The sequence below is a fragment of the Rissa tridactyla genome, chromosome 15, assembly GCF_028500815.1.
Source record: "Rissa tridactyla isolate bRisTri1 chromosome 15, bRisTri1.patW.cur.20221130, whole genome shotgun sequence".
NCBI classification, from domain to species: domain Eukaryota; kingdom Metazoa; phylum Chordata; class Aves; order Charadriiformes; family Laridae; genus Rissa; species Rissa tridactyla.
The window spans coordinates 8,284,109-8,307,123 of NC_071480.1; the positions used below are offsets into that span (position 1 = coordinate 8,284,109).

Below are 23,015 nucleotides of genomic sequence, written 5' to 3' on the forward strand. Positions count from 1 at the left end.
AGGAGGATGGGGGCTGTCAGGGAAGGCGAGGGGCAGGGGAGACATGGCAGAGGGAGCCTGGGCCAGAGGGGAGAGCGAGGAAGGGCTGGAGGAGGAGGAGGAGGAGGATGAGAGGAGGAAAGCTGTGCTCTGCCACGGGCAATCATGGAGAGGGGAGAAGAGGGAGGGTGCGGGGGGAGCACGGCCTTGGGGGGCTAAAAGGGGACGGAAGGAAAGGGCTGCCAGCAGGAGGATGAGGGAAGGGGTGAAGCGGGGCAGGGATGGCAGACGGAGATGGGAATGCTTGGCGAAGGGGGAGGAAGGCGCGATGGAGGGCCGGCGGAGGAGGAGCCGTGGGCGGAGGGAGGGATGCGGGAGGAGGGGAGGGAGGGCCGGGACCGGCGAGGCCGGGTTTGACAGGAGGGAGGCAGGGAGAGCCGCCGGCGCGGGGAACGGGGATGGCGGCAGCGGCGGCCCGCGGAGGGGAGGCGGGATCGGCGGCGTGAGGGGACAGCCCTGCCCGCGGCGGCTGGCAGGCCGCAGCCCCGCCGGGCCGCGCCATGGGCAGCGCCGACTCCAAGCTCAACTTCAGGAAGGCGGTGATCCAGCTCACCACCAAGACACAGGTGAGGGGCCGCCATGTCGGGCGGTGGGTGAGGTAAGCGGGGGGGGGGGGGGCCGCTATGGCGGGCGGTGGGTGAGGTGAGGGGGGGCCGCCATGTCGGGAGCCGCCCGCCTGCCCTGAGGCGCGGCCTCCCCCGGCTGTGAGGGGCCGGGGATGGTCGGGGGCAGCTGGGGCGGGCTGACAGGCCCCTCTCCCCCGGCCCTGCCCGGGTGCCATGAACATAGGGACAGGGCTGCACGCTGCGGGGGACCCGCCGGGCTCGGGGCGGAGGTGACAGCACCTCTGGGGGCTTCAGCCATGTCTGGCTCTGCTCCAGGCTCTCCCGGTGAGGCCTTGCCCTAAGGTTGGGGAGCTGATGGGGGTCTCTGGGCAGGCTGCTGCCATCCGCCGTATCGCTGGTCTATGGAGGGGCACGAGTAACGCCCGTAAGGCCGTGATCTGCCTCGGGGGACTGGCGGGTTCCTGGGGGCAGCCGTCAGGTCTGGCAGGGCCGTGTCTGTATCACGGCTCTTGCCTCCCCTGACGTCTTGCGCTTTGCTAAACAGCGTTCTGTGGTAGCAGACCGAGGCGCTGCTGTCGTGAGGGATGTGCACAGTTTCTGATGTATTCAGCTGCAGGTTTACATCATCACAAGGTTTGGCATTGCCCCCTTTTCTGTGTCTTCCCCCCCCACCCCCCTAAATAATTAGTGGAGATTGAAAGGGCTGTTGGCCATCCATGCTGTTGGGGCGTCCTTTTTGCAACAGATGCAGATTCCATTTGTGACCTGTGAAATACTGCTTTATTTCTGCAGGCTGAAGAGGAGGAGGAGTTAAGTGAAAGAAAGTCAGGACTGTGTATGGGGAAGGTGGTTGCCTAGAGGTCTAACGCATGTTGCTCATGTCATGGGAGCTAGTTTAGTTTTTGTCTTAAGTTGGGAGCCCAGCAGCACACTGACAGAAAACCAGTAGACTGTCCTTCTGTCTAAGGAGTGGAGGGATTTTGCTCTATGGAGAGATTGCATCTCAGGTTCTTCTGAGATACAGTGAAGAAATGCTGTTCTGAGCCACCTTTGGTCGTGAGGGAATAACAGCTGCTAAGAAAACTTGGGGATGATGGTAGAAAAATATTTAATGATGGGGAATGAACTCAGAAGAAATGGGTATAGATGCAAAAGGGGTAAAGGGTAATAGGAGAAAATCTGTGAAACTCAAGAGATGAAGACTAGGGATGGGAAATGAATCCTAGAAAGTAAGGCTAGAAGAGCCTTTGAGACATTGTGTTTATACTTTGCAAAGCAGTATCACTTCTGTCTGCATTGCTCTGGAATGGCTTTTGTGAACATGCTCTTAAAAACCTTTAATTGTGGATATTCTACAGCATCCCTAGGTAAAACCAGAAGTGGAGGAATTAATGTCTGAAGGGATTATTCCAAAGTCTTTTCTGGAAGCCCATTAGTTCAGAGTATCTTCAGCTTTGGACTGTCCTTCCTCTGCTGGGAAGCATGCATATAAAGTGAGATGGGGGAAAAAATAAAATCAGGCCTAGTTTCTCAGTGCCTGTGTTAGCTCTAGGGATCTTCTCAGTCTGCTGCTCACAAAGAAAATCCTGTATGAGGCAATCCTTCACATCGCTAGCCAAGAAGAGAGCTCTCCCATCCCCCATTTTATTGATGAGTGTAATGAAAGAAGGTTCACTGGGGCCCCGAATAAAGGAAGGAGAAAAAGCTTCATTCTTGGCTGGATTCGTTTCACGTCTTTGTGGTCTAGGTGAGGCTAACTGCCATGTGGAAGAAGGGCGGGGTGTTGGCGCTCCCATATTTACATACTGTAGAAGGGCAGTGGTGTTTGCTTGTGCAGGATGCGTGACTGGACTCTCCTGGGGCCTTCTGAGCTCGTACCAGCAGTAACCTTTGTGTAACCTCCTAGTCCATGAGACCCTGGATTCAAAACCAGGCTGCACTAACGGACAGAGTCAAATTCCCACTTCAAAGCTATTAGCTCAAAATACGCTTTGCTTTCTCAGCAGCATGTCTCCTTTTTTGCAGCCTTATCCTCTGACATCAGGTAGCTGGACAAATAGATTTTTGTCAAATTGTTGGTAACATGAAACTGTGACCTTAGTAATGCACTATGCGGTGTTTCCTAGGGCTCCAATGGAAGGAAGTGGTTGAGCAGAAAGCACTGTTCACTCAGTGGTGAAGGTTCAGAGTTGGTACTGAAGTTAATTTTTTCTTAAAAATAAGTTCTTATAATCTCCAGGCTTTCCTGCACATCCCTGATGTGCAAATCTCCAGGCTTTTGTTAATTAAAAAACATGAGTGTTCCTGTGTGAACATTTTTTAAAAAAATGAAAATCTGTAAGGAACATAGCACTTGAATGCTTGTAGCAGATGTGGAGCCCAGAACTTGAAAGTCAAACCAAGTCCAGACACAAATGAAATTGACTTAATTGAATTTTTTAGTTGCCAAAGAGAAATGCTCAATGTGTAAGAGTATTAAAAAAGAAAAATCACTTCAGAATGATTTCAGTGATTAAAAAAGGGCAGTCATACCAGAAGGAAGGAATTAGCTTGTGTTACAGATGTATATTTATAATCACACATGGAGAAATGGGCTTTAGGATTTTTATATGATACTTATATACTACATTACACTGCACACCTTTAAATTGATAGGGCCCACCCTTTTAATAGTAAACCAGGTGTGCTTTATCATAAAGAATGCGTGAGCCCTCCCAAATTGCCCATAAAAATTCTGTCTACTTAACAGGTGAAGGGGAACATAGATTGTGAGCATGACAACTAGCCAGCGGCAGAGCAGGGAACTGAAGCTGGGAGTCTTAACTGCTGGGGAAACACATTTTCTTTTCTCAGCCAGTTGGCTATTAAGTGGTTTCTGCAAGCAACCGACTAGAAGATAAGAATTTTGATCTTGTGTATCAGCTTGTTTGATTTTGATGCTAGCTATGCCTCTGCTTTTAAAGAGACAGGAAGGATTAAACATGAGAGGCAAACTCCTGTCCTTTCTTTATCCCTGATGTGCAAATGCAGTAGTAGAACAGGCTGTTAATTTGAGCCTGATAAAAGTTCATCTTGTGCTTAGAGAGAGGTCCGTTTCTGGTGGCCTATTTCTGATAGCATTCAAGCTTGATTCAAGTATACAAGTCTCTCAGGTTGATCAAAAGCAAAGTTGTTGTCTTAAAAGCAAAGCTGTAACTAACACTTCACCCAGCTGACTTTTGTCCTAGGCTTTCCCTTCCACAAATCCCATTTTCTGGTTTCCTTTGCAATGCTGTGGGAGCAGAGAACTGGCGACAGACTCATGTGGAGTCTCTCCTTGATTCTGCACTGCTGACTGCAAAGATCTTATAGAAAACATTATTGTTGCTCCGAAATTTGTGTGGAGCTGCTGTCCTTAGCAGCAGGGATGAAATCTTGCTAGTTATTAACGTTTTGAATAAATCTGTCCTCAGACTTTCCTTTTGCACAGTGGCTCACAAACAGGTGCCACGAGGGTGCGTGAATTGCCTCAAACTAATCCACTGACCCTGCAGGGTTGCCTGGTGTTCTAGAGCTCAATCAAGTGCTGCATGAATGGCTCTGTGGTCATTACATGCCACAGTTCTGCCTCATTTGGGGTGGAAAGGAGCACCCTGCTCTTACATACTATCCAAGCTTGTGTAGTACTGGCTGGAAAGCCTGGTGAGGGATGAGGGACCTGCTCTGCTGTCGAGTGCCAGAAAAAAGGAGGGTCCCTGCCCCAAACGTCTCGCTACCTAGATTGATGGGGTGCTCAGTTGACGTGTTGGCAAGAAGCAAAAGGAGAATACGGTGAGCGAGACTAGTGGCTGCTTGCCCTCTTGATTCTCCGCTGGCGATTTGCAGCAACCTCAGAATTGGTTTAAGGACAGTCCTCTGGAAGGGATGTGTTGAAGGAATTGTTGGGAATGGGCATTCAATGTAAAGGTGGAAGTCCAGAGAGCTCTTGATTGGGAGGAGGGTGCAAGCACTCACCCTGGCTGAGTTTGTGAGGCACCGTAGCTGAAAGAGAAAGCGAAGGTGGTACTATTTAAAGGCTGAGGACAGTACCGAGTGGGGGGAGGCTGTGCCTTGGGACCTTTTCCTGTTTTTAGGACATGGTCAGCTCCACTCTGTTTTCCTGTTTCCTGTGACGTATCATGTTTCCCTGGGGATGGCCTGTTCAGGGCTGTGATTCTCCTTTCAGTAAGCGGCAAGATGCTTGCAAACCAAGCGTCTTTCTTTTCTGACTCCTACAGTGTGTGTGTGTGGCGTGCTTTAAAGAACCTGAAATCCAACATTTATAACTATTGGGAAATAAAGACTGGAGGTGTCCAGTAGGACCGGTTCTGCCTTTGTGTGTCCAGCACGCAGGTAGGAGGTCTTTACACCTTGCCTAGGTGAATTGCAGGCAGAAGTCTCCCTCTTTGCCCACACTGAGATGTCACGTCACCTCAGCTCTGCCAACCACTCTGCACTACTGTCATCTCCTCCGTTTGGTGTGGAGAGCTTGGTTCAGGCAGCAGCATCTCTCTCTGCCAGTTACCTCTGTAACTTCAGCAGCCTCTGCGGTGGGGTGCGTGGGAGGGTCAGGAACTTCCTTTGCTCTCCAGATGTGCTGGTTTTGTTTCCAGAGGAGAGTTGAGCTACCAATCCCTTGATTCTTGCAGCAATGATGAAGTTCTTATTCTTATTGCACCACTGATACAAAGCTGGTTGTCTGCACTGTGTTGGAGGAACGTCAAACTCCTTCTTGTCTGTGTGCTGCAGCTCCCTTCCCAAGAGAGGACACATCTGTGCTGATCTAGAGGATCCAAAGTGGCGTCAGCTCACAGCATTGCTGGTGAGGATTCAGCTCCTCATGAGCTCTTCTGCTTAAAGCACTGTCCAGGCTAGCTGCGGTGTTGTCGGATGTGTTACTGCAGCATGTGCAGTACCAACACTTGTAACTAAATCTTGAAATTTCCAAGTGAAGATCTCCATGGCTGATGAACAAGACTGTTCTAGGTCTCTGTATTTCCCTTCTCTGTGAGCTGGATACAGGTTGTTGGATGAGCTCAGCATGAGGAAATGGATGTTTAGATCCCCAGAGATGCTGTGTGCAGAATACAATCAGCTTAAAAACATCCAGTAATGTTCTATCACGGAGGTGAATATTATGTGAATTGAGTAGCTTCATGATGCCAGACTGTTAATTAAAATAGGGGGGCTGCAGGGATGCGAGTGACTCAGTACTGAATCCATGTCCCAGGATTGTACATGGGATACCATCTGTTGGGTGAGGAGCTGTCTTGCTGCAGCTATTCAGAATGAAAGAAATGGTATTTTAGCGTAATCTGCTTGCCAAGATGGCAGCCGTGACATTAATGTGGCTGCAGCATCCAATGTTGCAACTTGGGTAATTGCTTCTGTGCTTCTCTACCTCCATGTAATTTTAGTCAAGAGACCATGTTCTTCAATCCCTGTTAGCTGTTGTGTTACCATCTGTAAAACAGCGGCTGTGTTCAACCTCTGAGGAGGCCTCAGGCTAGTGGGACGTAAAAGGATCTGTGTCTACTGGGGGAAAATGTTTTTCTTCTTCCCCTCTAGATGAGAGTGAAGCCCATTATTTATGCATGATCTCCAGTTAGCAGCAATTGTGCTCACTCTTGTTGGTGGGAGTGGCTGTGGCAGGCAGCCAGTAGGTACATGTGGCAATTATACATGCGGTTGTGGTATGTGGTTAAAAGGGGGTGTAGGAAGTGTAGGCTGTTTCATACATTACATGGATTGGATTTCCAAATACTTGTCTCTCTTTGAGGAGTGTTATTAGAGATGCGATTTGCAAAATGGCTTTGCTTCCATTTAAGCATTTCATGCCCAGGTTACAAAGAGCACAGCTCTGTTGCACACTCAGGAAGCTGAAAGCCAGGCTGTAAACACTTGGCTGTTCCTACAGATCCCTGCTGAGGGGCTGTGATCTTGAACTGTTTGGAAAAAGTTGCTCTTCCCTTGGAAAGGGGTTTGGTGGGAACTTGCTTTGGTGGCCAGGTGATAAAATGAAGAGCGTTTCAGCAGTAGAGCAGAGTTTAAGAAGGTGCGTAAATACGTGTGGGTTTTTTTTTTTTCTGGTTTTATTTTTAAAGGCTGGGAAGTCGCTTGGGCTGATTGATTGCATGGCTGGAGGGACCAGGACAAGCAATAAGCAGCCTCTATGGCAGCAGAGCGTTAAGGCAGAGAGCTGCAGGGCAGCAACCTGCTATACCAGTTTGGCGGCCAGCTGCCTGCCTGCCCCTCTCACTTTCTGGCCTTTGGGTGGTAGTGACATATCACCTGCTCAAAAACTGTGGCTGTTAATTCAGGAGGTGATAGCAATGGGGGAAATGCAGCACTTCTTAGTGTCAGAGCTGTGAATGAGCTGTTCTCCCTGGAGTCGCGCCTTGGCTGCATTTAGTAACAGCATAGAGCTGGGCAAGTTTTCTGCCTACTACAGCAGAGCTGGGAGTGGGCAGGAATTGTTTAAGTTAAACACACATTCATATTTTTGCCCCTTTTCCATCTGACATGGTAGACCCGCCCACGCTGCTGATTATTGCAGTTAGGGAGAGCTGCTGTTTGCTTTAGAGCTGCTGCATGTTGTGGGCAGGAGGCTCCCCCTCACCCCAAGCTGAGGGCTGGGGGTGCTCAGGCTGACGGCTCTTCTGACCTGCCAAGCGTGTCACCGCACCTCAGCACAGCTGGAGGAACTCCTGGAAAAGCTGCCATTTTCCTCTTCTTACTGAAATTGTGAATCCATCTCTTTCACGCTGCTTGGCATAAATACACGTGTATTTATGCCAGCCCTGTAGCAGCATCCTTGGGCTGGATGAGCGCTCGCAGCCTTGTTTGGGCAATGCCTATCTCTTGGCAAGTATCAGCATTTAGATGGGAAGAGCCGTGCTTAGTTTTAGGCTGGCTGAAAAGTTAAGTCTTTCCTGATTGTTCAGAGCTCCCAGGCTTTGGATGCCTGAGATATTGTCTAATGGGGATGCCTTCTTGTTCAGCAAACAGTGCTGGCATTTTCATCTTCTGGGGAGGGGCAGGTCGTCGCCAGGCTTCCACAGGGTTGGAGACACCCCTGGCCCCGTGTGTCTGAGCCTCTGCTTCACCTTGAATGTCCAGCGCTGTTCTCTGGCTCTGCAAAGCCATAAAGGGCAAAACAACGTCCAGTCTGCTTTGTTCAGCCATGTATAACCTGACACCCAGATTGTCGTCATTGTTGTTTTGATTTCTAAGTTGATGTCGCTCTGTCAGGAAGAAGCTGGAGGAAATAACATCAGGACACTGCAGCCAACTGTACAGAGCTGTCTTTCCAGCTGCAGTCTGGCAAACAGTTCGTCCTCGTGGCAAGCATCCCTAGCACTGGGGTTTCAGGGTGCGCTTGAGGAGAATCCTTCTTCTCTCACTGTGAAAAGGGGACAACAGTGTTGGTGAAAGAGGGGGTTGTCTGCACCTGCAGAGCCAGAAAAGGTAATTGGGAGAGGTATTCCCAGGCACGAGGAGTGGGCTTCTCAGACCACAGGTCTGAAATGGATTGCTTTTTTTGGTATCTGAGTCTCCTCCTTCCATCTTCCTCTTTGAATTGCACGCTTAGTGCTTTTTAAGAACAAAGCCTTGGCTGCAATCAGCTGCACTGGGTCCAGCTCCCCATAAATATTTGATTCAGAAAGATCAATTTTGTTGCATCTGTAAGTGCTTTGGGGTGGGTCTGTCAGTTCCATGGGTCTGTTCATGCCCTAATGTGAGATGTCCCTGATTGCTTCCTTGAGACTTTGGTTACAATAGAAGCAATTCCAGTGCACGCTCAGGGCATCTGAAGATGACAGAGTGCATGACAGCAGCCTGGCCCATGCTCACCAGTAAAGATCTTGTAATACATCCCTAGGTTGTAGACAAGCAGGAGGCCTCATGTATGTTGTGACTCCGTGAAATACTTGGAGAGTCCGATAGAGTTGGTCACATAAATGTCTTGTTGCTCATCCGCTTGCTGAGGGAATTCTCTGTGAGATCAAATCAGTCAAATCCCTGGTAACAAAGAGGTTGAGGTACAAAACCAGTGCCATATGTTTTATTGAACAACAACTGTGCCCGGTCCCGTCACCAAGCCAGACATAATCACTGACGTTTGGACCTCATGGAATGATAGTTCTGTATCTGTAACCACGTTTGTCTCTTCACAGCCTGTGGAGGCAACGGATGATGCCTTTTGGGACCAGTTCTGGGCAGACACAGCCACTTCAGTGCAGGATGTCTTTGCCCTTGTACCAGCTGCAGAGATACGAGCAGTGAGAGAAGAATCGCCTTCAAACTTGGCGACTTTGTGTTATAAGGTAAGGTTGGTGCTGTTGTCTTCCTTGGTGCTGTGCTAGTAGGGGGCTGTCCCTGGATCAATAGTCCTGTGGCTCCCAAGGGGCGACAGGTACCATATTATTTCCTTGTACCCCATGATGTGCTTGCTTGTCCCTTTCTCCTCCTGATGGTAACTCTGAGCCCATCCTCTCTTGGTTTAGGACTGACCACAACTGGCATTTACTCACTTAGGAGCGTTTTTTCTCCTGTCCCCTTCCTGTGTTTCACCTTGCCCTCTTGCGTCTTCCCTGCTGTGAAAACTGTTTCCTGCTTAGGTGACTTTGTACCAAGGCTGCGTATTTGTGGTGAGGCTGAAACATCTGATTCCCTCTCTGCATCTAATTGCTCCTCACCGTGCATCAGTCTGGCTTTAAGCTCACAGATCCCACTGTGGAGTTTTTCACTATAAAAGTGCCTGGATTAAGTTCAAAGGAGATCTTAAGACTTTTCTTCTTTCTGCTGTGACATCAGAATGACCCTGATGCTGCTTCTGGTGTTGCCATGCCCTTAAGTGCAGCACAGGGGACACTGAGTCACGTTTCCTACCCTGCCAAATTTGGCAAAATGTCAAGCTGGTGAACAACAGTTGACGCTGCTCAGGGAACAGCCTGAGACTTACTCTGCCTGGGAGAGTGCGGGTGTTAATTCTGCTCCTGATTTGAGCCATACAAAGAGTAGCCTTGAATTTGTTGTACTGGAAACATTTGGAATGGCATTTTTCCAGTTTTAAATGACTGTTGCAATCCTGTTTTTCTTTCCTGCTCTACAAAATGTGAGTGAGACCTATTGAATCATATTGAAGGTACCTCTGACTGGGAATCGTGTCTCAGATGGATGCCTGTAGTGGATATTTGAGAAAGAATACAAAAATGAGGAAAAATTGAATGGTTCTTCCCTAGTGCTGTCTCCTGGCTTCTGGCAATCAGCAGCTTGGGAATCGAGAAGGGCTGAGGAGACCTGTACTGACCACATAACCTCTGTCTATGTCCTCTTTCCCCCAAAACCGAGACTTAAAGTATGATCTCTTCTCTCTACTGGAAGCAGATGTGTTGGGAGACCTGGTCATTGCAGGACTGTTTGTCCAGGAGTCCTAGATCTTGGGATATCGGGGTCAGAGGAGCCTGCAGACTCCTGCAGTGTTTTTCCTAGGCTGAGGGCCCTGACCTGTGCCAGGTGCAGTGTGCCACTGGACTTAGCAGTGCTGCATGTTTGTGGAGAGCAGAACAGCATAGCTGAAATGTCATTTGCAGTCATGGCAGGAGACTCAGACTGTACAGTGTCATAAATGTGCCTGAAAAAATAGTTAAGCTCAGCCATAGAGTAGTGTGTGGATGGAGACTGCACAAACGGCATTTAAATATCCATTAAGTCAATGACGCAGGCTAGCGGAGTCAGTGACCCAGACAGTTTGCTATGAAAATAAGCAGGGACACATGACCTCATGAATTAAAAAGCAGCAAGGTGATCCCTTGGTAAATGTTTTGTCTTTCATTCCCCCTCTGTTTCCCCTTGGGATCAGGGAGTAAGAACAAGTGGGTGCAGCTGCTGGGGGAAGGAGCTGCCCTTTTCTGTCTGTGGGTAAAACCTCCTGCCGCTGCCTGCTGGGGCTATGGTTGCTGCCTGGCAAGATCCACATCCTAGTCTGAAAAACCCAGTGTGACTGTTTTGGTAGTGATCGGGTGGACTGCAGAGACTCAGCCTAGAAGCTCTTTACAGAACAGCAGTCCTACTCACAGGGTGGGTGGGGGAAACCTGGCCTACCACCCTCCTCTGCAGCAGGACCTTGACAGACTCTGCTGGAGGCTGTATCCGTACACTTAATAGCCATAGGCAGCAGCTTAGCTTCCACCTCCCGAGTCAGGAGAGGTCCCTGCTGTAATCGCAACAGCACACATAGATCTGTCAGACTTTGTGTGTTTCTGTGCAGTCTTCCCCTGCCAGCGCCTCACACCATGCAGCACAGTGCTGCTGTCTTGATTCTGCCTGCGTCTCGTGTACCTGATGCGGCTGATTAATCTGATTTGCTCTTTGCAGTGTGTGGTGTCATGGAGCAGAGCTGGAAGGAGCCTTCTGGTGCTGTGGCCGTCTGTCTCACATGGCACAACACGTGTGCTGTGTGGATTAACCCTGGCGTGTGAGGTCTCTTGCAGTGGGACAGTAGGAATTCAAGAAGGTCTAAGATTGTTAACTGTATTTCTGCAGTGGTTCAAACAGCAACAGTGCGTGTACCATCAAACTCGGAGAATATGGTCTCCAAGAACTGCTTATAAGTCTTATGTGAGGGTGTCACCAGCAGGATGGACCTGCCCAACTCTTGCTAACTTGTGTCCAGGCTAACGCTACCTGCCTTGCTTTTGTCTTCTTCAGGCTGTGGAGAAGCTGGTGCAGGGAGCAGAGAGCGGCTGCCACACGGAGAAGGAAAGGCAAATCGTCTTGAACTGCTGCCGGCTCCTCACCCGTATCCTGCCTTACATCTTTGAGGACCCAGACTGGAGAGGTTTCTTCTGGTCAACTGTCCCTGGGGCTGGCCGAGGAGGGGTCTGTCTCTTGGCACTTATTCTTCTTTCTGGAGGGTGAAGGGGAGGCTGCAGCAAGGAGACCCTATACGCTTTTTGGGGCAACTTTATTCCAGTTATTTCTATTTGGACAGAAATTAGGTGGCACCTTCTAAGTTCTTTTCCTTCCTTTAATTCTTGCTGCTTTTCCTCTCACCCTCAGCTGCTTTGTTTAGCAAAGGTTGCTGCATCATCTGAATGCTTCACTTAGGTGTGTAGCTGTAGGAGAGAGCTGGTATGTGAGGGAAGGCTTCTCCAGTATAACCGAAGGTGTGAATCGAAATGAACGTGAGAGCAGTACTAAAGGCTGTGTGACTGTCTTAGGCTGAAATGACCTTATTCCACTGACCAAAATGGATTTAAGTTTCAAGTCAAACTGAAAAAGGGTGTCATTTCCACTGATTTTACGATGCCACATTTAAAGCAAATAGTGCCAGAGAAACTCTTTGCGTCATGACTCAATACATTGCTTATGAACTGAGTGATACAGTTTTAACTGGGGCCTAGCCTCATAGGTGAAGCCCACAATTGAACAAGAGTGCTTACAGAATTAGGTACTGTTTCTGGTGCTGTCAGTGATGTGTATAAACTCGGGGGAGTCTTTGAACATCCCTACATTTCCCTGTCTGGAGAGCGGGCACAATAGTGCTCTTCTGTGTCTCTCAGGGTGAAAGTGCTTTAGGATTTCCTGCAAATAGGAGAAATAGTGTTGAAAACACAGTTGAGTTAGCCAGGAATTTGCCCGCTTGCTCCCTCAGCAGCTGCTTACTCTGTGCATAGAGAGCGCTCTCCTATGAGTTTATGAATCTGCAGGTCAACATGGCTGTGCTGAAGAGTGTGGTTTCCCATGAACGTTAAGTGTACTGCAGTGTTTTTGGGGAAGGTGATAAAGGATTGGCAGTAGTTGGTATAGTACAAACCTTGCACCTTACTCTGTCTCTGCCTGTCACCTCTAATCTGTTTTGCCTGAGGTCACTTCAAGGGGAAATTCTGGGTGGTGGAAAGGGAAGTCTTTGCCAGCCCTGCTCTGTTATGTGACCTGTGCGATTGGGAGGGTGGTGGTTGTCCATCCTTTCATCCCCGCAGGGGCCAGGGAGTACTGGAGAGGCTTAACAATGGAGGAGCTTGTTTTGGGAACGAACATATGGGGTGCCTGCTGCTCTGACCCAGACAGGCTGCTGATATTACTGTTTTTCCACCTTGTTCAGCACCTGGAAGAGAGTGTCTCTCAGGCTTAGAGTGGTGGGGTCAACCACAAGGCAATCCAGCCCAGTGGATGTGTCCTGGGTTTGGGAGCCCTCCTGCTGCGTTGTGCCCCTTGAATGTCGGTGGAACTGTTATGGTTCAGCATGCTCCACTATTTAACCATGTGCAGAAGCAGCTGTGCGGCCGGCTGAGCTGTCTGGCAGGGGATAACAAATAAAGCCCTGAGACGTTAGGGAGGCTGGGGTTGTGACTAATCTAGAGGCGACAGCTTTGCTGTCTGAGGACTGATTTCTCTCTGGGGAGTGAAGGGGAAGAAGATGGCATGCCTGCACCATTGGTAAATATCTCTGCGATTATCCTTCGCCTGCTTCATGATGCAGTGATGGAGGGCAGAGCTCCTGGAGCATGGGTGCCTCCCTTCTGTAAGGGAGTCTGTGTTGTGTACGGATCTTCTGTTTTGTTCGGTGTCACCCGTTTTGGATGTGGTAGTACCCAGAGCCTGCAGGGACTTTTTTTCTGGCAGCTGAGGTGATGTTAGCAAAGATCATTCTTGGAAAAGAAATCCCCTTGCACACTAACACTTGTCACTTCATCTCTGACTGTGAGCCCAAGTAAAAGCATATTTGCTGTGCTAGCTCCATCCATCCTTTCTGGGCCTCTCCTTACATCCGGGATCTGTTTGACACTAATCTTCCTGCTGTTGCTGAGGCAGACGTCAGAACCATACAGGCTATTATCTCCGTTAGCTGCCTGCTGTGATTTAAGAGCCATGTGTCGTGCACAGGCTGACAGAGGCCTGGCTGAGACAGATAAGCTCCTGCCATTCCTGCTCCCTGCCTTTCCCTCCAGCACCAATGTGTTGTGGGGAAGGCCTCCCATCCAGGATGCTCTTTGACAGGCAGGATCTGGCAAGGTTTCCCGTGGCAACGGCTGCAGAGGAGTAGCCATGCATGATTGGAGTGATTGCTTTGAACGCTGGAGATGGCAAAATCCCCTCTGCTGTCATGCTTGCCCTGCCATGGCAGGCTGAGGTGGTCCCTTGCGTGTCGCATGCAGCCTCTTCCAGTTCTATCACCAGTTCTGGGAAGACCATGCAGGACTTTGAGAGTTTTTATACCTTATTGCTACTGGCTGGCTTCTTCCTGTTGCTGTCTCTGTGCACCATCCAAATCGCCCTCCTTCATGACTGTAAAACCCTCTTCTCTGTAAATGGTTCCCTTTCCTCTTGTCTTCAGTAAGTCAAGCATTTCCATGTGGCAAGGTCCAGTGCTACTCTTCTGTTTCCCCAACATCTCTAGGCCTTTGTCTGCTAAGTTTGAAGTCATTAAAGAGCTTGTTCCTGTTTGGTCATCACCTTCCAGGGGGGGAATTTCTTTCCTCTACTTGATGGGTTTTGTGTGTTTCTCCCTCTTGTTCCTTTGTAACTTCTTGCTTCCCTGTGTGTTCTAGAGGAGTGTATCTTCTCTTGCTGTGTTATACTAGTGTTACTGTGTGCTCTTTGCTAACCCTAGGCTAACAATATTCTTCGATGTTTCTCACTTTAGGGAGATGAAGATGATGAAAATGCCCGGCCACTGGCTGAGTCATTGCTCCTTGCTGTCGCAGATCTGCTCTTCTGTCCCGATTTCACTGTGCAGAGCCACCGGAGGAGCACGGTGGTAAGTTGAATCATGAGATTATCTGCATAGAGGTAGATTAGCTGCATGGTGGGTGTACCCTGGAAAACCCCATCAGCTTCCTGCAAACCTGCAGGCAGGAAAATACGGAGTCCCTGAGCTTGAACTCACAGTGGCTAACATTGATCAACATTTTGGGTTCACTGTGTGGTGTTTGTACCTTCTAAAACAGATGTTCTGAGACAGCTGGGTGAGTCTCAGTTGGAGTGGCTGGCACTTACCCCCGCACTACGTACAACTCACCCCTCAGGAAAATGTCGTTATGCTGGCAAACATCCGCTCTTCTGTTGTTGCCAGTGGAGGAGAGACATTTAGCACCTTCTCCGTTTCACTGGCAATTTGATGCAGTCTGGGTCAGGAAGCAGCAGTTTGCCTGATCACAGGTGCTGTGATTGGAATGAGTAGATAGTCTCTGTTGTGTCTTTCCACCTCCTCTCCCTCTTTCTATCATTACAGCAAAGACAAATGTGTTCTGACCCTTATGGTGACTGTCTTTACTTCAGAGGAGTTCCCTAGGCAGGGCTCTCCTACCAGGTGTGCTAAGGACAGATTCTGGTGCATCTCCCTCCCTCCCTCTCTCTTACTCTCTCCCCACCAATGACTGTGGTGTTTTTTGTAGGTCCAGTCTATAAACAAAAGTGGGCAGCTCTCCTTTTTGGTATAGCTACGAAGTAGACTAAAAAGAAACATGCCGAACCATAGTGTATTTCATGACTGCAAAATTCCCTGACAAACCTGAGCGCTAAAGTGCTTGCTTGAAGCTTCTAGGTAGTAGAAACAGAGTTAAAAATCTGTCACCTGCAGATGAGGGGGTAAGGCTGGATCAAAGCTACACGAATATGTGTTAAGTGGGAGTGTGGCTGAAAGAGATGGACTTGTCTTGTGCTATCACTTGGGATGGATTGCACAAGTGGGAGTGACATTTTTTCCTGGGAGAGCCTTCCCCACCACACCTGTGGCAGCAGTCAGCCTGGCTTTCCAGGACTCTGGGCAAGCTGAATTAGATGATGGGATCATGAGTGCTTCATGTTCCTTGCTGTTAGCTGTCTGTCTGCTGCCTGCAGCCTCTGCAGTCTTTGCCTAGCTGTCTTCCCTCTCTGAATCTGGTCTGATCTGCACTCTTGGGTCTTGCAGGTTAAGAGCAGAGATGGGTACAACCACCTCATGCTCATGGCAGAACAACATATGGCCCCGGAGATACAGATGGTGGTGGATAGTTGCTGAAGCAGAATTGAGTAAAGAGGAAGAGCAGGAGCTGGGAAGGAATGGGCAAAGGACACTCGGGAGCGACCCATACTCTTTTGCTGTTTGACCTCCTACTGAAGTCATCCCTGGAATTATGGCGAGAAACTGGGGATCCCTCTGTCATGCACATATCATTTATTTGCAAATGCTGAGCTCTTTGAAGACATCAGCACCTGCTTTTTTAGGCCTGGGCAACTGCTATAATGTTGCATTACTAGCCATAATGATGGCTAATAACATGCTGTCTCCTCCTAGTGTTCCTGCTTAGTCACACACAGTAGAAGCAGGTCTGTGGATGTAATTGCATTTCTTTGCATGAAGCCTGTGCCTGGTAGCAGATGTTTAAGATTTGATTGTGGAGGGAGGTCTTGGGCACTCCAGTCTCAGCAAGTGTTGTTCTGAGGAGCTTGGTGAGAAACCTGGCAGCAGGTGAGCTCTGGCCTATCTGTAGGAAGTGAGTAGCAAGGCAGGAAAAGCCCAGACTGTGAAGGAAGCTGCAGTTGCTTCCGTGTCAGCAGTAGTTGCTGTCAGCATGATGGTTTTGTGGGAGTCGTGGTTGGGGTGATAAGTGCATCTTGGTTGCCCTCAAACCATGCTGTCCTGAGATCAGTGCCTTTGTGGGAGGGAGGGAGGTAATGCAATTGGAATCCAGAACAATTAGAAACAGTCCTCTGATCTGCTTTCCCCAAGCACTGAGAGGGGGAAAAAAAAGGCAGGTGGTAGAATTTGCTTAATTAAACCCCAGAAAAGAGACAGCCAAAATGTGCCAAGTGCACTTGATGCAAACATATTCCTCTGGGCCCTTGCTCCTGGTCATACATGAAGGGTCAGCAGGTGATTTTCAATGGCTGCTTGTCTCAGTAAAGCTGCTTCAACCCTGACCTGAACAACCACGACAAAGACAGGCAAATTGCTGCGTTTCATCTCCTAAGGTTTCAAAGCAAGAGTTTGGGAGTCATGCCAGCAGCTGTCAAGGGACTGGGAGGGTTCTCACTAGGAGAAATAACATATTTGCTTCTTGCTTTACCCTCTGAAAAGCAAGGCACAGCCATATCTGCTTTTATTATAAATGAGGGTTAATTTGCCACTTCTCCTGCCTTTCAAGTGTAGCCATTGCATGTCACCATTACGTGGGTAAAATAAACATGACGTGTTCTGTGATAGGGTTAAGGTGTTGAACGGGACTGAACCCCTGTGTGGTGCTCTTGATCTGCAAAGGAAAAGCCCTGAGCTGGGCTGTGTTTCGTGAGATGTGGAGGAAAGGAGGAGATGGTGATGCATTCAGTAATGAGAACGTTCTCTCTGTATTTTGGCATTGGGTGACCCTTCCCAGTGCAGGTGGCTAGCGTCGTTCCTTAGCATGCTAGAGGAAGGCCCTCATTCTGCACGGTGCTCAGTACCTGTTGAAGATGAGAAGCCCTCTGTCAGGAGTGCTCCCTGAGTGGGGATGATATGTACAGTCTGAGTGTTTGGATGCTTTGCTGGTTTCTTCGCTATTGCTAGAAAGAGCGGCTGAACTGCCTTGGATACCACTAGCGCTGTCAACTCTTGCTCTTGCTTTCTGTGGTCCAACCTCTTATTTGTCCCCACAGGACACAGCAGAAGATATCCACTCCATTGACAGCTGTGAGTACATCTGGGAGGCAGGAGTGGGCTTTGCTCATTCTCCACAGCCTAACTACATCCATGACTTGAATAGGTAAGAGGGTCTGCAAAAGCAGAATGGAAAGAAACTGGGCTCAGGAGAAGGGGATCTGTGGGAGATGGGCTCTCTTTGCCTTCTTGGGTATCTGTGATTCCCAAGGCGCTTTCTGCTTGCTCCTTTCTGAGCTAACGGGACTGGCAACACAGGGGAAAAAAACCCAAAACAAACAGCTGACCTTTTGAATAGCTATTTGTAGTATGGTATGGGAGTTGGAGTGTCTGCCACAGGAACTGGCAAAACATTGCTGCTTTTGAAAATGCCTAGGAGCTCTGCACTGTACTTCTTTTGCATAAGGCAGCAATTCTGCTGAACTTCGTGCCAGTGACAGCAATATTGCTTATGCAGTGTGCCCAGGTGGCCAAGAAGGCCAACAGGATTCTGGCTTGTATCAGGAATAGCGTGGCCAGCAGGAGCAGGGAAGTGATCGTGCCTCTGTACTCGGCACTGGTGAGGCCTCACCTGGAGTACTGTGTTCAGTTCTAGGCCCCTCTGTACAAGAGGGACATTGAAGTGCTGGAGTGTGTCCAGAGGAGAGCTACCAGGCTGCTGAGGGGTCTGGAGACCAGGTCCTATGAGGAGAGGCTGAGGGAGCTGGGCATGTTTATCTTGGAGAAGAGGAGACTGAGGGGAGACCTCATTGCCCTCTACAACTGCCTGAAAGGAGGGTGTGGAGAGGTGGGTGTTGGCCTCTTCTCCCAAGTAAATAATGACAGGGCCAAAGGTAATGGTCTGAAGTTGCGGCAGGGGAGGTTTAGGTTAGATATTAGGAGGAATTACTTTACTGAAAGAGTGGCCAGGCACTGGAACAGCCTGCCCAGGGAGGTGGTTGAGTCACCATCCCTAGAGGTGTTTAAGAAACGTGTAGAGTTGGCACTTCAGGGCATGCTCTAGTGGCAGAGGTTGTAGGTTGTTTGGTTGGACTCGATGATCTTAAGGGTCCTTTCCAACCATGAAGATTCTGTGATTCTGTGAAATGAAATGGGCTTAGCTCTCTATGGGGAGGACTTTCTAGATGGGACTTGAGCCTTCCTTATGTGTTGTTGTAGCAAGTGATTGTGCCTTTTGCACCCAGTCCCTACTCCTGAATGGCTTCAGGCCTTGGCTTCTTCTTCCCTTCTTTCAGGACAGAGCTGCTTAAGCTGCTGCTGACCTGTTTCTCTGAGGCCATGTATCTGCCTCCCTCCTCAGACAGCAGCAACACCAACCCCTGGGTGCAGTTCTTCTGCTCTACGGAGAACAGGTGAGGGTGAAAGGTCGTGGATGGGGTGCTAGGGGGAGAAATACTTTCAGATCTCTTCTATGGAGTATGTTGGTAATGGGGGACCATAGGACTTGCTACCTCCCACATCTACCAGCCATTGTCCTTTTTCTTTGTCCCTGTCTTACGTACGCCCCATTAGCATCTGTGCTTGGTGAGAATTGTTCCTCAGCAGCAAAAGGAGAGACTGAGTGTGGTGCCCACTGGAGTTTGATGCAGGACTGAAACCTGTCCTGTGGGAAGTGGCAGATCCTGTTCTCTGCTGTAGACCCTGTTCCCTGGTGGGGATTGTGGCATGGCGCTGCAGTGGGTGGTTTGTGGTGTTGGTGGCGGGTGAGTGCTGCCCTCTAGTGACATTGTCTTCCATGGGACTTTCAGCTCCCTCATCAGGGGGAGCACAGTCCTGGCTGAAGGCAGACAGTTTTGTCTTTCCAGAGTCTAGAGAGCTTTGGGGTCCTGTCCCCTTTTTCACACTGCTGCGCAGGATTCCTCTGTGAGGCCACACGGCCTTTTTCACCTCCCCTTCCCTCTCAGCTGTAGTTTAGGAGACCAGCTGGGAGCTGGAGTGTCAGCTCTTGTCTCTGGGCTGCTGAGTCATGGGCTGCTGTCATAGGTTAGAGAAGATGCTAGTGTTTTGTCATGACCACAGACTTTTGGGGAAAGAGATGACTGTCCCTCTGCAAGGCAGCACCTTCTGCTTCTGCCTTCTGAGAACATTTTCTCCTCCCCAGACATGCGCTCCCACTCTTCACCTCGCTCCTGAATGTCGTTTGTGCCTACGACCCAGTGGGTTATGGCATTCCTTACAATCACCTGCTTTTCTCCGACTACCGCGAGCCCCTGGTGGAGGAGGCAGCCCAGGTGCTGATTGTCACTTTGGACTATGACAGCTCCACCAGTTCAAGTCCCACCGTGGACGGCACGACCACTGGCACAGCCATGGATGATGTGGATGTGAGTGACACTGGTATCTGTATTTGCTACTCTCCTGAACTCCCTGTGGTCCTCTTACACCAGCTTGCATTGAATGTTGACCTGTAGGGCCCATCACTGCTCCTCTCCTTGCAGTCTGCTATCTCTGGCCCAGTCCGGCTTCTTTCTTGTAGGTCATTAAACAGCTGTAGATGACCAAACCACTAGGTTTTGGTCACTGACTTGAGTCAGGTGCGTGTAAGTGAAAAGCCGAAAAGCCCCTTTACTCTTCACTGAGGTGCTCTGTCTCCTAAAACTGGATCCTACAGAGAGTAAATCTGAAATGAGAGGCATTAGTCCCCAGAGCCAGCGGTTATGCTTGACTTCCTGAGTAAACCTTGTTGCTAGTAAGCATGTCACTCCTTGTCTTTGAACGCAGCCTCCCGGACCAGACAATCTGTTCGTGAATTACCTCTCAAGAATACACCGAGAGGAGGTAACGTGTTCCTATCCTGAATTATTTCCGGTCTGATTTCATGTTGATTGCATTAGCCCTGGGCCCACTGCAGTCTCTTTCCTGGTCTGTCGGCAGGATTTCCAGTTCATCCTGAAAGGAGTGGCCCGCTTGTTATCAAACCCGCTGGTCCAGACCTACCTGCCAAACTCTGCCAAGAAGATTCAATTCCATCAGGAACTCCTTGTCCTCTTCTGGAAACTGTGTGACTTCAACAAGGTGTGGATCTGCTTCTTGTTGAGCTTTGCCACACCTTGCCTGTTGCCCAGAGCCTGGTGTGGCTCTGGCTGGGCTGAGGCCTGTTGAAGGGCTGTGGGCCGGTAGTTAGCAGTGACTTTGTGGTGCTCTGGTCAGCAGCACTACTCTCTGCTGGGTGGGCTGGGGGGGTCTGACTCCAAGGAGAGCTTGTGAGAGAGGCTGCGGCTCCTGAAGGTCAGTGCTTGAGGTAAATGCAGGAGCAGATATTATAATAACTCTACAAATAACACTGGAGTTGAAGCGCTGGTGCATACGTCAGCCTTTCTGACGTTCTTGAGAGACTTAATTAGCTTGAGGCTACCTGGCCTGAGTCCTGCAGATGGTGCAGAAAACCAAATATGTTTGTGATTGTCTGAAATCCTCCCCTTTCTTCTAGAAATTCCTCTTCTTTGTGCTGAAGAGCAGCGATGTTCTGGACATCCTTGTCCCAATCTTGTATTTTCTCAATGATGCCAGAGCAGACCAGTGTAAGTTGGTTATTTTCAATATTTGGGATGATTTGTGCTTGACAGTTGAGCTAGAATGTTTTTTAAGATGCTTCCTGCCTACCACTGACGTGCGATAGCATCGCGAGTGTGTGTTCCTAGCCTTCTGCAGGCATGGAGTAGAACGGTTCATTTAGCTGGGTGTTAATGTTTGTCACAAACTAGAAGCAGGACATGGTCTATACTACAACACAGGGAAGGGAGATCCTTAGCATGTGTTAACTCATTTTGAGTCCTTATGTCAAAAACTGTCCCTGATCCCATGAAGAGGGAGAAATGAACAATCTGCTTTTGCCTTGGGTGTAAATCAGGCATGACTCCATCACTGGGTAGTGGAAAGTAGTAGTCAGATCTTTACTACTATGGCGATGGGTTTACATCGAGAACGTAATGAAGAAAAGCACGATCTGTCCAAGACTTCACATTGTACTGTCCCCATAGACATGCTTGGGAAGGACACTGGCACTGGCAATGGAGGGAGCTCTATGTGGGATATCCCTTATCAGAATGGTCTGGTTTGTGCAGTTTTTCTTTCAGTCCCATAGTGTTTCTCCTCTCTCCTCACTGCCCTTCTGTCTTTAGGAGTCCACTGGCCTCACTGTGATGTGTGGTGGTTTTTTGTTTTGTTTTGTGTTTTTTTTTTTTTTTCCTGCAGCACGAGTGGGCTTGATGCACATTGGGGTTTTTATCCTCCTGCTTCTCAGTGGGGAGCGTAACTTTGGGGTTCGACTGAACAAGCCGTATTCCGTACGAGTGCCTATGGACATCCCTGTCTTCACAGGGACACATGCAGATCTGCTCATCATAGTGAGTATAGCTCCAGCAATTCTTTTCTGCCCCTCTTAACTCCTGTTTCATACCTCCACAAATAATTGCCCTCCTTCCTCCTTCAATATACTCATCCTTCCTAGATTGCCAGCCCACTGAGTAGCTAGAAAGTGTGTGGGATACATCCAAGCACTGGTGGGATCTCTGCACACTCTTGACCTGAGGTGTCCGGCGGTGTGTGTATGCATGAGCCGCAATTCTGTCTGCGTGAGATGATCCAAAAGAACAGGATCCCGGATGGTGCTGGACTGGTGTCTAAAGGACTCTGGGACTGGCATGAGTGGGATTGGTGTGTGGTCTCTAGCAGACTTGATTGCAGGTGGAGAAGGCAGGAAATCTGACTGCATTGCTGGCTCTGTCCCAGGTAACCAGAGTTGTGTGGAACACGTCTGTCAGAATGGGAACACCAGTGGTATGAAGCTCAACCCTACAGCTTTGGGTTGCTGCAAGATTTCATTCATCTTTCGGTCTGTAGTGCTGCGGGCCGCAATAGTGCCCACAGACAGCTGTGTGTTTTGCAGTACCAGACTCAGGTGGCACCCTGCTGTCATGTTAGTGCTTGTTTGCCAGAGAAGAATCTCTCAGCAGCTTCTGATAAACCTCCAAAAGGAGATTCCTATTAGAAGGAGTAGGAAGAAATGTGCCCACCAGAACTGTTCTTGACGCTAGTATTTTGCTATTACCTTCCATTAATCTTAGATCATCTGTGCATTTTCATTATACTGTAGGTCTTCTCTACAGGCATGCCAGCTAGAGGTGGGAAGGCCAAGATTGGGAGTGACTGAACTGGTTGTGAGGCAGTTGAATCTTTCCATATCTAAGGGTATAGTTAAGAAAAATAGGACAAACATTTGAGTTAGAAGTTTGCACTGAAATCAAATGTGAAATGATTAGTTCTGTGGCATTTCAAGCAGCTATCATTAGGGCTTAGAGTCAAAATCCATTGGAGGTGAAGGTGTTTCTTACTTCCTGGTGGTTTATTTTTGTTTCAGGCTGCCTGTGCATTTTGGAACAGCTCACAGTCAGTTTCTGTTTGCAGTGTTGTAGAGCCCTAATCACATCCCTAAAGGATTCCTTGTAAATGAAAGCTTGTACTCCTGGAGCGCAGGTCTGCAGTGAGAGCAGCCTTCCCCACCTGTGTAATTGTGGAGTGTGCAGGGCCCTGCCTAGGAAGGAATGGTGTCAGGAAGCGATTAGTGTGGGGGTGGCACTGGTTTTGGTTGAGAGGGTGCTTTCAGTGAGGTACTGCCTTGCTCAAGAATTCCTTCTTTACCATAGGTCTTTCACAAGATCATAACCAGCGGGCATCAGCGGCTGCAGCCTCTCTTTGACTGCCTGCTCACCATCGTCGTGAACGGTAAGCGCTGTGTGCGGTGGGAAACCACAACCTGTAGAGGAGACAGC

General features: G+C 49.2%; 1 protein-coding gene across 1 annotated transcript in view; it reads left to right on the forward strand.

Moving 5' to 3' along the window:
• Window positions 1-407: 407 nt before the first annotated feature.
• HID1 (HID1 domain containing) overlaps window positions 408-23,015 on the forward strand; it is a 32,127-nt gene continuing 9,519 nt past the window's right edge. Inside the window, exons 1-12 of the mRNA XM_054221927.1 lie at window positions 408-605; window positions 8,801-8,950; window positions 11,337-11,507; window positions 14,275-14,388; window positions 17,244-17,350; window positions 18,480-18,596; window positions 19,346-19,568; window positions 19,966-20,022; window positions 20,119-20,259; window positions 20,675-20,765; window positions 21,439-21,590; window positions 22,890-22,968. Coding sequence (XP_054077902.1) covers window positions 540-605; window positions 8,801-8,950; window positions 11,337-11,507; window positions 14,275-14,388; window positions 17,244-17,350; window positions 18,480-18,596; window positions 19,346-19,568; window positions 19,966-20,022; window positions 20,119-20,259; window positions 20,675-20,765; window positions 21,439-21,590; window positions 22,890-22,968 — 1,468 coding nt within the window. The 5' untranslated portion in view covers window positions 408-539. The remainder of the gene's footprint in view (window positions 606-8,800; window positions 8,951-11,336; window positions 11,508-14,274; window positions 14,389-17,243; window positions 17,351-18,479; window positions 18,597-19,345; window positions 19,569-19,965; window positions 20,023-20,118; window positions 20,260-20,674; window positions 20,766-21,438; window positions 21,591-22,889; window positions 22,969-23,015) is intronic.